The sequence below is a fragment of the Xiphophorus hellerii genome, chromosome 19 (genome assembly GCF_003331165.1).
Source record: "Xiphophorus hellerii strain 12219 chromosome 19, Xiphophorus_hellerii-4.1, whole genome shotgun sequence".
NCBI lineage: Eukaryota > Metazoa > Chordata > Actinopteri > Cyprinodontiformes > Poeciliidae > Xiphophorus > Xiphophorus hellerii.
In genome coordinates this window covers 16,908,568-16,924,281 of record NC_045690.1, presented here as the reverse complement: position 1 = coordinate 16,924,281, position 15,714 = coordinate 16,908,568, and the positions used below count along the sequence as shown (strand labels likewise).

General features: G+C 40.9%; 1 protein-coding gene across 2 annotated transcripts; it reads left to right on the top strand.

Moving 5' to 3' along the window:
* The first annotated feature begins 7,916 nt into the window (after positions 1 to 7,916).
* LOC116708419 (uncharacterized) lies at positions 7,917 to 15,314 on the top strand. 2 transcript variants are annotated; one of them, XR_004336681.1, is made up of 2 exons: positions 7,917 to 14,936; positions 15,218 to 15,314. XR_004336681.1 is itself a non-coding variant. In XM_032546267.1 (2 exons), exon 2 carries the CDS (start codon positions 8,707 to 8,709, stop codon positions 14,557 to 14,559), a length of 5,853 nt encoding a protein of 1,950 aa, XP_032402158.1. In that variant the 5' UTR covers positions 7,917 to 8,168; positions 8,450 to 8,706; the 3' UTR covers positions 14,560 to 15,272. The 2 variants fall into 2 exon arrangements, 1 of the variants encoding a protein (XP_032402158.1); XM_032546267.1 differs by having other exon boundaries at positions 7,917 to 8,168; positions 8,450 to 15,272.
* The last annotated feature ends 400 nt before the right edge of the window (positions 15,315 to 15,714 follow it).

Sequence of the window (15,714 nt, the reverse complement as noted above, 5' to 3'; positions counted from 1 at the left end):
TTCGCTCTTAATGTTTCAAGTTCAAAGTGAGAGGGTGTTTCCAAGTCGATAATTGTAGTTTTAGCAGTAAAGTAACTGCTGGTATTTAGCCAAAACAGGATGTCAGCAGCTCATTTCACAACTAGACAAAGTTTTCATGAACTCAGTTTTAAATTTAATTAAATACATGAGATTTTTTACGTATTTACTCTAAATTTGGCAACCTGTCCATCAATACGGCGCTGCAGGCTTACGGAGGTTTGATACCTTTTGCCTCTCCTTCCTGAGCCCCAAAGGCCTATGGTTAAAATAGCAAATTCCATGCGCTAGAACATGCTCATAAAGACGAAGGAACTAGAAAATGCTCAACCAGCAGCTTCCAAAAATACAAATGAGTGACTGCTCCACTGGAAGACATTCAGCCTCCGTGTCACAGTAAATGTGTGAGGCTGTCTTAACTTGAAGTGGCGCCCCGTTTGAGGAGGAATCCCTCGCTCCTCTCTGCACATGTACAGCCATCAGCGGGTTAATTAGCTGTGAAAGCCGCTCACTTGAAACCTTAAATCACTCGTTCAGCCTTCTTGTCATGAGCCACTGGCTTAACCACGTCGACGAAGGCTTCGCCTTGTTTACCCAATGCGGGAGATGCCCGTGTGCACGTGGGGGGAAGGGGGTGATTTAGGGGGATAGGTGGTGCAGGAGGGGCATAGAATTTTACACGTGGTAAGTCTGACACTATATGTAGGAATAAAACCGGTAGGGATTGCAATAAATGTCCTCTCTGTCTCATATCACCATGACTGCAGACTGATGTTCATTGTGCTCTTGGTAACATAATCTGTTGATTCAAACTGTTTGAATAAGAACAGGTGGATTTCATATGAAAGCTTTAGGTATTTTGGAGATGAATCAATTTCACCCACTCCACCAACATCCTACTAGAGCACTAAAGCACCCGGGGTTTCTTTGTCTGACATAAATAGTATCTCTGAAGCTGTTCTCTCTGCTGCAGGGCACGATGGCACCGAATTCCCGGCATTCCAAAGGAAATTTGGAACGGACTTCTTGGGTGATATCTGTTTGCCAGGCAGCCAGGACCCAAGCTGTGATCTTTCACACCCTTCAGATCCTCTATTATTCCTACCTCCGTAGGGCGTCTATGATATCCAAATGTGTTTGCTCTGGAAGAGCTTGCACCGTTCACCTATCTACCCTCATTAGTCAAAAGCAGCCGCGACTGGACTCAAATTCTCTTTCGTACCGCAACAAAAAAAATCACGAGAGAGGTAGCGCTCATGTCGGCTCGATTCTCCTTTTAACAGGTTGGACATCTCAGAGACTGGTTCATTTTGTTCTCACTGCAGGGGTATCGAGCGGTAATGGCACCCTGGGGAGGACTGGACTAATATGTAAGAGCTTTCAACAAGAGCGAATATCAGAGACGCATATTTGGATTCACTTATTTCAGGGCGGGGGAAAAAATCCATTCATTTGGAAGGATGAAAACCAAACTGCTCATTTTAAATGTCCCTTGGATGTGGTGGTTTCCCTTGCCGAAGTGCTGACAGCGTTGTGTTGTGTGGAAACAAAATGACCGAGCCCTGGTGCATCCCTCTCTGCCTCTGCCTGCCTTTGTAATCATTGCTTCCTTTCTTTAAAACATTACCACTGAATATGGCATCAATAAATCACCTCCCTTGGAAATAATCTCATAAACTTTTTTTTTTTACAGTGCTCATCAGCATTCTTTGTTTAACATTTATGTTTATTGATAAATGAAGATAGGTTTAAATAATTCAAGCCAAACATTAGCTGTGAGCAGGGAGATTAATAATTGATGGGGTGTGTGAAGGGCTGGGCCACTCTGGGAATAGACAATATTAGCTTAATGCAGGCTGTGTGAACAGGGGAAGTGTAATGGACCCGCTGCCTTTAACTGATGATGGTTATTGTGGCTTGAAAGTTGTTGCAAAAGGAGAAAAAAAGGGGGTCCGAGTTGTACAGGGGAGGGACAGTGGGGGGGAGTGTGGTCACAGATTTGGCTCGCAGGAGCTGACAGTGCAAACTGCGGTTTTAATAGCAGGAGGTTTACACATTCTACTGGGAGGCCCTAATGGCCTGGCGTGTTCTTAGAGTAAAGGGAGAAAAATGGTCTGGTGCTATTAAAATGAAACCTGAGAAGGTCTTTGCTCTTGGTTAGGTGTTTTCTTTTTTCCCCTGGTCAAAATCTGTCTCTCCATCACTCATTCTGATCCCCTTCTGTCCATTTCCTGTCCAGGGTCTCTTTTAGGTTTTCTCACCCACCCTCAGCATAGCAGGATGCCATGACCCTCTGTGCAGCAGGCAGGCCAATTTCACAAAGGCTGGGAGACCAGGTGACGTATGGGACAGTGTGAACCTGGGCAAAAGAAAATCCTCTGTGAATAACCTTAGTATTGCATTAAACATACACTGCCATGTAAAAGTGTCCATAACTCGTAAACCTATTCATGTTTTGTCATGTGTTTAGTCGGGATCTTATCTGATAAACAAGCACAAAGTGGAACATATGGTGAGCTGAAAAGAAAAAATATTTTCAAAATATTTCATGAATAAAACTGTGAACATTTTCTGTAGATAATTTACAGTCAACTCTCGTGGGTCAATACTGCTCAGTTACACCGTAATTATTTATTTATTTTTTTGAGTATCGCTCTACCAGATTTATACAATTACACTGAAAATTCTAGAATTTATCTCAGTTAGACTTTATGGAGAACAACTATCAATGTTATATTTTTTTAATAATTCCCAATTGGATGCAGTTCTATCCAGTTGGGCTAGACTGGGCCAATTTCCACCTTGTTCACATCTTATGCAGCTTATATTATTTTGTGGCTTTGACGATGTCCTTGACCATGCTGAAAAAGCTTCAAGGCAGGATGCTGCTGCTATGTTTCATTTTGGTATTGATGTGCTGATAGCCTTTCACCAAAGTCAAATTTTAGGCAAAAAGTCTAGTTTTGGTCTGAACATCTTCCATATATTTTGCGTCGTCTTGACACGGTTTTCTTTCAGAAGAGCCTTTAACTCTTGCCAAATTCTCATCCCCGCCAATTTTATGAAGTGTACTAAATCCTGTTAACAGATCTCCCACCTGAGTTGTAGATTGCTGGAGCTCCTCTGGAGTTACCATATGCTTCTTGGGTGCATTTCTAATTAATCCCTTCCTTGACATTTTCGTCTGATGGACAGAGTAGTGCTAGGTGCTATGTTGAATATTGTTTTGTAACCTTCCCTTGTTTCAAACTTTTCCACAACCCTCCCTTATCTTTCTAAATTTTCATTGGTCATGCTGTTTGCTTACGAATATTCTCTAACAAACCTTCAGTGCCTTCATTGAGCAGCTGTGTGTATGCTGAGATTACCTTACAGGTGAAATTGCTAAATCAGTGACTTCTAATGGAAGTCCGTGTCACCGGATTTCGTTTAGGAATATCAGAGGAAGAAGTCTGAAGATAAGCACTTGCTGCACTTTTCATCCTTTTTTTTTATTTATAAGAAATCATTTATGGATTTGTTTGTGTTTCTTTGTGTTGGTTTACCACCTCAAATACCAGCAAAATATATTAAAGATTGTTTTCTTAATTCTGCAGAGTGTGAAAAAGTTCAACAAGCATCAGTACGTATGCTGGGTATGCATATGGGCATGCTTTCAGGCCCTTTGGAAGTGCACAATCCTCCACAAACAACACAGTCATATTAGCAAGAAATCATCACATCTTGCAGAGAGAAGAAAGCAGGAATTTCAGATATTAACCACATGCTTATAGTGAAAGCAGCTCAGTGCCTGCAGGTCAGCCTGCAACAAAAGGGCCTCATTTACTCTCCAAGGGATACTATTCTTGTTGTGCCAGGCTAGTGAAAAAAGATGCAAAGGGATGATGTTTATCAAAGGCAAAGGAGGACCCCTTCATTCCATATTGCTATCACAGCAACATATTAGCATGTAAACAAAAGAAGCAGAATCCCCTGCAGCGTAGCAGCGTTTCATGTGGTCACTTGCTGCCTTTATTTATTTCTCAATCCAACACATTTTATGCTGACTGGTAAAATTCTACGCACATCTCCGCCCCCTCTACCCCTGCGTTGAAAAGGGTTTCGGAAGAAAAAAAAAACAAAAAAAACCTATACGCTCGTGTCTTGAGCGTAAAAAGTGTTGAAGTTGCTTCTTCTTCTCTTTTTCTTCTCCCAGCTCTCTCCATTCTTTTGTTTGACTTTATCACAGAGATGACAGCTGCCATCACTCCTCAGCAGGTCTTAGATCTGCATTTCAAGGTTTGAAGGTTTACGGGTTCACCAGCTTCTGTTGGGCAGCTCGTCTGAAATCTACGACGCCTGTGAAAGTTTTTTTTTTTAAATTTATTTTTCCTTAACACAAAAGTCCATGCAAAAATGTTGAGGGAAATTCATACCTTCTAAACTGAAGTTAATAAGTGCAACATAAATGGTATAGGTTCTGATTTCAGTTCATTTCAAACATTATATATTTCCTGGAAAGGTTGCAATAGTCATGAAAGAATTGTGGAGAAAATAAACTACAGACTTATGCTGACAAAATGTTTTATCAGTAATCATGTAAAGCAATTATAAAACTCTATAAAGTGCATGTTTAGTGCATAGAAATAAAGTGTATTTTCATAATTTTATGACTTATTGAAGGAATAAATGCAAATATTTACCATTTGTTTGGAAATTTCTGAATCCTGCAGTTCAAAAATGGCCAAGCACATGTTTACATTGTTTGGTGTTTTTTGTTCCAGGGAAAGTATGTTTCACTTTGGCTGCAGGACTATCATTTTGCTTTTCTCCATTCTCCTGCAGAGAGATAATTATTTTCTTTTTACCCTCAGTTGTGATGTGACTCTTGGATAATTTTGTCTGTAACATTTATAAGTGTAGTTTCAGTTAATAGTGTGAGGACAAAACTTACAGAAAAGTGCTACAGATGCTCTCTGCACAGCTCTCCATCACACTAAAAAGCTGCCTGATTGCAGAGAGCATGACATGTAAAATGACACAAACAGGAGGGTGCAACAGCTAATACAGTCTTGCTTTCACTGGGAAAAAAAAGGGTGAACAACATTATTAGGGGAAACTCAGAACTGCCAGGCTGATAAAATAATGTGCTTCTAATATTTGTGTTGACTGTGCAATAAAATAGCTGCACTACAAAGATTCTAAATTAAAGGGAGCTCACCAATAACAGATATCAGGAGTTGCATTCATGAGGTACTTTAATTTAAAATAATAGTTGGTACTTGTAAAAATATAATGCTGTGGTCTTGCTGTTGTGAAAGAAGCCTGCATCCTCATCACTGAGCCCCTGACAGCGTTTTTTTTTTTTTTTGAAATGTTACATTTTGTTTGAAAAAAATATATTATTGTTTTATTTAAATTATCTGTGGATTTTGGAAGAACAATGTGATCCTCTAGTGTCAGCTTCAAAACGGGGAAAGGAGTGAAAATATTCAGAAAATGAATTAAATAAAATGTGAATTCTATCCATCTGCTCTTTAGATTATAGCTACTGACACATATATAGAGCTAACTGAACAAATCAGCATTAGCAAAGCAATTTTTTCACTAACAAGAAGTTAAATTAACTCATGGTCAGTTTCTAAATTATTAGGCCATATAGACTTGTGCACAGGCTTTGCTTGTAGTTCATAATAGCCTAATAACATATCAACGCAAAGTTAAAACAGCAGTTAAAACTGGCACCTCTTTCGTTAAAAGGGGGAATCAGGTGCAGCAGTTGCAGTCCTGTCAGACAGACTTGTTTGCTTTTGACCCTGGCCGCTCTCCCCTGATGCCGTCACTGTCAGAATTGAATTGCCCTTTAAGATGAGCGTTTGACTGGTCAGCTGGTGACCTGCCGTGCCACTACTGCATGGCTGGAAAACATGCAAAGACTAACCCCACAATTTCCCAGATATGGATTTGACAGCCCATTGAAAAGGATCAATAGTAGTCTGTCAGGAAGCAGCACCCGTTCTCCCTCATTTAGAGATAAAGGTGAGTTTGAGTTTGATGAATTGCAGCACATAGATGACACAAGGCATATATATATATATATATATATACACATATATAAGATATAACAGTATATTTGTGTAAAGTTTGTTATGCTGGAAAAAAAAACAGAGTTTTTATTTTGTTTTTTCTTTTGACAGAGATGTTACCAGTGTCTTTAGAATGGTGTGTGACCTCTGGGCATGAGGAGGACTCTGCATATGTAACCAGGCTAATTTAGACAATGCTCTGAGCAAGTTTTACCCCGTAATTCACAAGCCTCTGAATTACTGGATAAAGCTTGTTTGAACCCCTCTACTCCCCATCAGACAGCAGTAGGTCTACACAACGTAGGCACCCCAGCTCATGTGGATAGCTGGAGGCCAAGTCAGACACAGATAATAGACCAAAGGTACAAAGGCACACACACCCCAACAAATGTATGAGAGGGAAGTGCAGGGTCGTTATGGTAGCCTGGGTTGGCCCCAGCCCCAACACTTTCTCTGATGTGTGTGTAAAAGGGTGACATGTCATTGTCCTCATGCCCGGCCTAAAGCAAAGCTCCTTTGTTATTGTCTCTGAATGCATGAACCTTTCTTGTCTGGACCTCAGAACAGAGGACGGGGCAATTATACAAAAAAAAAAAAGACCACAGTGCCTTGAAAATACTTATTTTTTTCCTCAGTTGTTCTCAGTTTCTTATTCGAAGACGTCCTAAAAATATGTTGAACTAACTCAGAGGATCTGGTACACTGATGGATGTTACGGTACATTTATTATTACTCAAAAGAGCACACTCTATTCAAAGCAATAAAATTAAAACAAATACTCTAAGGTGACTGTTAAACAAAATCTCGCAAACAAGCAAACATCAAAAGCTATTTTTTTTTTCTCCCTCAGCTGTAAGTATTTCAAAAATATACAAAGAATAAAAAAGAAAAACTCTCAAAACTCAATTTTTAGATCACTTTGGTGAGCTTTCAAAACAAACTTTGCTGCCGCCAAACTCTCTGAAACATTACCAGGGTTCCTCTGTTCCTCTGTGAGCGTGATGACGGGCTGCTCTCCCTCTTCACAGCCTTAATGGTGTCTGTGGAAGGCGGGCGGCATCGAGTTCCAGGCTGGCAGGGATGTGCTTAGAGCCGCACACTTGTCACAGCGCATGATATGAGAGCTCCTCTGAACTACAGCCGTGAATAATTTCTCCAAGATCCAAAAGTCTCTCTTTCTCCCTCTCTCTTTTTTCTCCAATCTTTCTCTTTACAGAGCCAAGTCACTGTAACCATTTCAACACTTGCAAAGGAGAAAGCAAAGAGATGGAATACAGTAGTAGTCTCTCTTTGTTTAACTCCAGAAAGTTTGCAAAACTGAGCTTTAGAACTTGACATTAAAAGAAAGAGCATATATGAGCAGTGAGCCAGACGGGATGTCAAGGCGGCGAGCTGTGAAAGGAACTCTGGAAAAGCGTTAGCTTATCTAATTGTAAACCAGCACAAAAGTGTCTGGACACTCATCATGCACTTGTCAAAACATGGCTGCCTGTGATTTTGCTCTGCCGCGTTCTGTTTGCATCCAGACGGTCCTTTTATGAGACCAGTTTGAGGGTACAATTGCAGCAATTACTCTCAGAAAGGTGCTGTGCAGCTGGAGAAACAACAGCATGAAAAGATTTATCCCAAGCAGCCCTTACAATTATTGCATCATCGTTGGGCTTTATTTTTATTTCTTTGTGCGTCATCCCCGAAAGAAGATTTGTAGATATTCACTTTTTCCACTGTGGTTTTAACTGTGAAAGCTGAAACTTTTCTTTTGTTTGCTCATTTACTTAGCTATATCGGTATTTCATGAGGAGGAAGAAACTTGTCAAAGTCAAGCAGCTCACATGTATGGTGAGTGTAAATGACTTTTCTAATATTTTGTGTCTCCTCATGTCATGTATTTGTTGACATGATAGTCGATGCTTTTATTTTGAAAGGGGCTTGGAACGGTAAGGTGACTGACGCAAAACGGTAGAAGTAGCGCGGCCGTTGGGGCAGAGAAAGTTGACATGAACGAGTCGGAGTGAAGGGGAGATAGTTGGGGTGTGATTCAGGGTGACAATCGGTTGGTTGGCGCTTGGTTGATGAGGGAACAAGGTGAGTGTGTTGTCATGTATATATGTTTATTTTTCCTGCGGAACGTGTATTTCTCTATTGGGTGTGACGGTTGTGTTTTGCCACTAGATGGTGCTGATTTACTATGGTCAACCGTCAACAGTTGAAATACGTTGCATTTTATTTCGTGACAGGGATTTTGGATTTTAATAAATACATCTATTGTAAAACATAATTTTAGCATAGAAGGTAAAAGATTTATATGTTAAGGTCAGAACAACACTGTTTGAGTACTAATGTTATTTTATTTGTATATTTTGTAGCTCTTACGGTGAGTTCACAATAAAAGGCTGTTCAATAAAGGACTGTGAACCATCAGTTTAAGAGACCATCTTATTCAACCGGGACGCTACAGTAAGAGCTTGACCCAAGCTGAGAAGAGCTTCACCCCGAGCTAAGAAGAAGTTCAATCATTCTCAGCACCAAGGTCCCAGTGAAAGCCACATTAAGGTTCCAGCTTCACGGCTCCAAGTAAGGTCTTCTGGGATTTGATGGTCAACGGTATAGCCCTGTCCTCAGCATGGAAGCATCTGAAAAGGAAACAGAGTACACAGAGGACCTACCTGTCAACGAGGAAGAGGAGCCTCCATGCTCTGTTCGTCAAAAGAAGCCCACAGAAAAAATGCGAGCATATCAGGAGGAGGAGGCCCACAAAAAGGAAAAACGTCTAATCAAAGTTTATAATCAATGGAAAAGGCAAGTACGTATGGCACGAGAGCAATTAAAAGGAGACATAACAAACAGTCAAATTGCTTCACTCATGGACATCTTAGAAAAAGAAAGAGATGGCGTCATAAACTTATATACAGAAATAAGGGAAATCATTACTCCCTGTAGTGACACAAGGCGACTTATAGATGCATGCGAAGCAGTCACCAATGACATTATCAGAGTTGCATATGAAAGACTCTCAGGCATAGATGACTATGACAGTGGGAAAGTGAAGGCTCGTCTACGTGAACTTCTTAATCCAGACTATGCTCAATCCATTTACAGTTCTTCTATCACATACTTAAGTAAACGCTCAGACGCCAGTAATTCAAACTCTGCAAGGTCAGTAGTAGCTGTAAAGAGAGCAGAGGCTGCAGCTGAGTTGGCAGCCAAGGAGGCAGAGTATGAAGTGTTATTAGAAGAAGAAAAACAAAGAGAAAGGATTCAACTTTTGGAGGAAAGACAGAGAAAGGAGCTAGAATCTCAAAAACGTGAATTAGAGAGATTAAAAGCTGAAAAAGAGTTAAAGGCTGCTCGAGCTAGATTAATAACTTATGACCATGAGATAAAGAGTGAGAGCAGTGTTCATGTTGACAGTACCAGAGCAGCTCAGAAGGCTTCCATAGTTTCTGCTCCCATTCAAGTCCCTAAAAGCAACATTGTGTCCACCTCACCTCCACAAGCAGATGTTCTTTATTTAGCCCAAGCATTACAGGACAGTGTTACCATGAACAGACTGCCAATGCCCGAGCCTTCCACTTTCACAGGTGACCCAATAGAGTTCATCGAGTGGAAAGCTTCATTTGCTGCACTCATTGATAAAAGGAACATATCACCTGCAGACAAGCTGTACTACTTAAAGAAATATGTAGGGGGTTCAGCTCGACAAACACTTGATGGCATCTTCTACAGAAATGACAGTGATGCTTACCAGGATGCATGGGAACGCCTCAACCAAAGGTATGGACATCCATTTATTGTACAAAAAGCGTACAGAGAAAGACTGGCAAAATGGCCAAAGATACAAACAAATGACTCTGCAGGATTTAGAGCATTTGCTGACTTCATTCAAACATGTCATGAAGCTATGCCACACATAGAAGGTTTAAGCATTCTCAATGATTGTGAGGAGAACCAAAAACTTGTTCAAAAATTACCTAACTGGGCAGCTGCAAGGTGGAATCGTCAGGCCACTCAGTACATGAAAGAAAATGGGAAGTTTCCAAGTTTAAGGCACTTTACTGAGTTCATGTCTTCTGAAGCTGAGATTGTGTGCAATCCCATCACGTCATTTCAGGCTCTCCACTCAACAGACGTCACCAAAACCACCAGTAAAGTTTACCAGAAAGAAAAAAGGCCCACCTCCAGTGTTCTCCATACGCAAGTGGTAACAGAAACGGAAAGCACAAAACAAAGGTCAAATATTAAACCACCATGCATGCTCTGTCAAGACAACGGACACAAGCTTCACAGTTGTCCTCAGTTCAAAGGCAAATCACTTGAGGAACGAAGAAAATACATAAAAGATAAAAGACTTTGTTACGGTTGTCTCAAACCCGGACACAGCGCAAAGGACTGTCGTTACCGACTTGCATGTGAAATGTGCAAGAAAAAACACCCTACCTGTCTGCACGATTTTAACTATGACAGCAACAAATCACAGACAAACCAAATTCAAACGAATACAGAACAGGCTGCAACAACCCTGTCTCTCAATGCAGAAACCAATGAACAATGTGTAAGCACTTCTATGATTGTACCAGTATGGGTTTCTTCAGAGCAACAACCAGATGAAGAAAGGCTTGTTTATGCACTCTTGGACACCCAAAGTGATACAGTATTCATTAACCAAGAAGTATCTAACAGTCTCAAAGCTAAGTCAACCCCAATAAGATTAAGACTCACCACAATGCTTGGTAAAAATGCAGTTGTGCCAAGCGAGCGTGTCTCAGGTCTCAAAGTGAGAGGCTACAACTCCTCAGAAATAATAGAACTCCCTCCTGCTTACACTAAAGACTGTATACCAGTCAACCGCTCTCACATTCCTTCCTGTGAAACGGCAAGGCAATGGGATCATCTAAAGGTAATAGTGAATGAGATTCCACCACAGCTAGAATGTGAAGTTGGGCTTTTAATTGGCTACAACTGTTCCAAGGCATTAGCACCAAGGCAGGTCATCTTAGGAGGAGAAGGTGAACCCTATGCTGTCTGCACAGCATTGGGCTGGAGTATTGTAGGCCCCACATCATCTCACAATGACTCTTTCAGCATATCTACTGTGTGCCACAGAGTTACAGTCAAAGAACTCCCTTTAATGACTCCCACTGATGCACTCAAGATTCTCGAGTCTGACTTTAAGGATGATAGCAAGGATAACAAATCAGTGTCTCAAGATGACATTCTCTTTCTGAATACACTTAAGGAAGGAATTTATAAAAACAATGAAGGACATTATGAAATGCCACTGCCTTTTAAGGAGAGACCTCTGTTACCAGACAATAAGCAAATGGCCACTGTGCGACTTCAAAGCCTCAAAAACAAACTGTCAAAGGACCAAAGGTACAAGGAGCAATATGTAAAGTTTATGGGCGAAGTCATAGAGAAGGGTGATGCAGAGGAAGTTCAAAACGAAGCAAAAGAAGGAGAAAGGTGGTATATTCCCCACCACGGAATATATCATCCCCAAAAACCAGACAAACTCAGAGTAGTCTTTGACGCCTCAGCAAAATATAAAGGTAACAGTCTGAATGATCACTTGCTGTCAGGCCCAGATTTGCTGAACAATCTAAATGGTGTTCTAATCAGATTCAGACGGCATCAAGTTGCATTATTATGTGACATTGAAAAAATGTTCCATCAATTTCATGTGTATGAAGCAGATAGAGACTATTTAAGATTTTTGTGGTGGAAAAATGGCAACCTGAATACTGAGCCTCAAGAGTTTCGAATGAAAGTCCATCTTTTCGGTGCCACATCCTCACCAGGATGTGCCAATTATGGATTAAAACATCTTGCAACAGAAAACGAGACACAGTTTCCCCTTGCATCTCAGTTCATAATGAAGGATTTCTATGTCGACGATGGTGTAACAAGTACTGCAAGCGTCAAGGAAGCTATTCAGCTCGCCCAGGAGGCTCAAACACTTTGTGCTTCAGGTGGCCTCAGACTACACAAGTTTGTAAGTAATGACAAAACAGTGTTAGAAAGCATTCCATCATCTGAACGTGCCTCTCCACTGCAAGCATGTGACCTAGCATTTAATGACTCCAAACTTGAAAGAGCGCTAGGCATTCACTGGCACATTGACTCAGACACACTGAGGTTTCGCTTTCAATCCAATGACCAACCTGCTACAAGGCGTGGCATTCTATCTATGGTTGCATCTTTGTACGACCCATTGGGATTCATCTCCCCCTTTGTACTCACAGGCAAAAGAGTGCTTCAAGAGACATGCAAACAAGGCACAGGCTGGGATGATCCCCTTCCCAGTGAACTAAAGCCAGTATGGGATAACTGGAAAGATGACTTGAAGAACTTGGAGAAAATTACAATGTCACGCTGTTATGTTCCTAAAGACTTTGGCCAAATAGTAAAAACCGAGCTTCATCATTTTTCTGATGCAAGTTCATATGGTTATGGTCAGTGTTCGTATTTAAGATATGTAAACAAAGATGATAAGGTGTATTGTGCTTTAGTTACAGCAAAGACCAGAGTTGCTCCTATTAAGGTAACAACAATACCAAGACTTGAACTAACAGCCGCTGTTGTTTCCATTATTGTAAGCAACATGTTAAAGGATGAGCTTGGGTTGACACAGATTGATGAGTATTTCTGGACGGACTCTAAGGTAGTTTTAGGCTACATTAATAATGAAGCGCGCCGTTTTCACACATTTGTCTCCAATCGAGTTCAAAAAATAAGGCTCAACAGCACCCCTCAGCAGTGGAGATACATTTCCTCTGAGCAAAATCCAGCAGATATTGCCTCCAGAGGTTCAAGCGCAGGTGAACTCATCTCATCAGACTGGTTCAAAGGGCCACAGTTTCTGTGGGACAAAGAAATCCCTCCAGCTGCAAAGATCAACATGGACTTACCACTTGGAGATCCAGAAGTAAAAAGGGCACATGCGCTGAACACTTTCAAAACAGAGAAGAAAGGTTTGGCAGACAAGTTAACAAAGTTTTCTTCTTGGTACAAATCCACTCAAGCTGTTGCTCGACTGATTCGCTGTGCCAAGAGAGATAAAACAACAGGTCACAGCACAGCACAAGAAAGACGAAACGCTGAATGTGTTATTCTAAAAGATGTTCAAGCAAATGAATATCCAGAGGAGATAAAGATGCTTAAACATGGAAAGGCACTTCCTCACAAAAGCAAGCTGTTTCAGATGGACACTTTTCTTGATAGTGATGGACTCCTTAAGGTGGGAGGAAGGCTAAAGGATGCTTCTTTCTCTTCCTCACTGAAACATCCAGTATTAGTTCCAAAGGGTCACCATGTCACTCAGCTATTAATTGCTCATTTCCACAGTAAGGTGCAACACCAAGGGAAAGGAATGACAATCAATGAGATCAGGTCAAATGGAATTTGGATTCCTGGCATCAACAGAGCTGTAACAAAATTTATACACCAATGTGTAAAGTGTCGCAGACTCAGAAGAGGAACAGAGGAACAAAGAATGTCTGATCTACCAAAGGTGCGCTTAGAGCCATTGCCACCATTCACATTTTGTGGAATGGACTGTTTTGGTCCCTTTCTAACCAAACAAGCTCGAAAGGTGCACAAGCGTTATGGACTTCTTTTCACTTGTCTTTGTTGCAGAGCAGTGCACATAGAAATGTTAGATGATATGACTACAGACGCATTTATCAATGCGCTCCGTTGTTTTATAGCCATAAGAGGAGCAGTCAGCGAGATAAAGTGTGATCAAGGAAGCAACTTTGTCGGAGCTAAAAATGAGCTGCAGGAAGCTTTACAACAAGTGGACACTAACCGCATTATCACATTTCTGGCTGAGAAGCAGTGTGACTTCAACATGCACACGCCTCATTCAAGCCATACAGGAGGTGTGTGGGAAAGGCAAATCAGGACGGTTCGAAACATCCTGCGCTCGACGGCTTCACTTTCGTCAGGCAGGATGGATGACTCATCTTTAAGGACATTCTTTTATGAGGCAATGTCGATCGTGAACAGCAGACCTCTTACAGTGGATAACCTCAGTGATCCAAACAGCCCAGAGCCATTGACCCCAAATCATCTGCTCACCATGAAATCAAAGGCAGCCCTGCCCCCTCCAGGTAACTTCATCAAGGAAGACATTTATGCACGGAAAAGATGGCGGCAAGTGCAGTACCTATCAGAGCAGTTTTGGTCACGTTGGAAAAGGGAGTATCTATCTAACATCGCAACAAGGCAGAAATGGCATACTCCGAAGAGAAATCTGAAGATTGGAGATGTTGTCATGGAGAAGATGGATGATTTACCTCGCAATGAATGGAGATTAGCACGCGTAATGGACGTAGTAACAGATAAAGATGGACTTGTAAGAAAAGTAAAGATTCGTTTTGGAGAACGGAAGATGGAGAATGGGCAGAGTTCCCGTAAACTTTCTATAGTGGAACGCCCAGTGCAGAAACTGATTCTATTATTAGAAACTGTTTAACTATAGTCTTAAGTTTAAGTTGCATTCTTTCTTATGTCTCGTGTTTTCATAGAGGTTAAAGGTTACAGGTCATTTTTTCTGAAGGAAATCATTATCGCTCTATTTGTTTAGTTAAGCTCTAATGATTTGGTGGGAGTGTAAATGACTTTTCTAATATTTTGTGTCTCCTCATGTCATGTATTTGTTGACATGATAGTCGATGCTTTTATTTTGAAAGGGGCTTGGAACGGTAAGGTGACTGACGCAAAACGGTAGAAGTAGCGCGGCCGTTGGGGCAGAGAAAGTTGACATGAACGAGTCGGAGTGAAGGGGAGATAGTTGGGGTGTGATTCAGGGTGACAATCGGTTGGTTGGCGCTTGGTTGATGAGGGAACAAGGTGAGTGTGTTGTCATGTATATATGTTTATTTTTCCTGCGGAACGTGTATTTCTCTATTGGGTGTGACGGTTGTGTTTTGCCACTAGATGGTGCTGATTTACTATGGTCAACCGTCAACAGTTGAAATACGTTGCATTTTATTTCGTGACAGGGATTTTGGATTTTAATAAATACATCTATTGTAAAACATAATTTTAGCATAGAAGGTAAAAGATTTATATGTTAAGGTCAGAACAACACTGTTTGAGTACTAATGTTATTTTATTTGTATATTTTGTAGCTCTTACGGTGAGTTCACAATAAAAGGCTGTTCAATAAAGGACTGTGAACCATCAGTTTAAGAGACCATCTTATTCAACCGGGACGCTACAGTAAGATGGATTATAATTACAGTTTGCAAAATTTAGACTCTTAAGTGAACTTCTATAAAGGAAATAGCAAACCCCAGACTCAGGGTGCTTTTGCAGCAGTCCTGTTTAGTCTACTTTAATTGAATTCTAGTCTGTTTGTCTAAAAAATTTAGTTCGTTTGGAGAGGTGAGAATGGCAATCGAACTCTGATTCAGACTGTCCGACCATCCATCTGTTGTATTCCTCTTATCGGGTGTCGGGTTGCTGGGACAGCAGCCTGAGTAGAGAGATGCAGACTTCTTTTTCTTTTATTTTTACAGAAAATGTGTAAGAGTCAGTGTTTAAATTAAGTCAGCTGTTCATTGGACTAATGGCAACAATTTACACATAACAGAAGAATACAATTCTACTCAAGTTACAAGAAATG

Bases quoted from the DNA above. Each gene is read 5' to 3' on its own strand.
- LOC116708419 (XM_032546267.1), top strand. From the start codon at position 8,707: ATGGAAGCATCTGAAAAGGAAACAGAGTACACAGAGGACCTACCTGTC.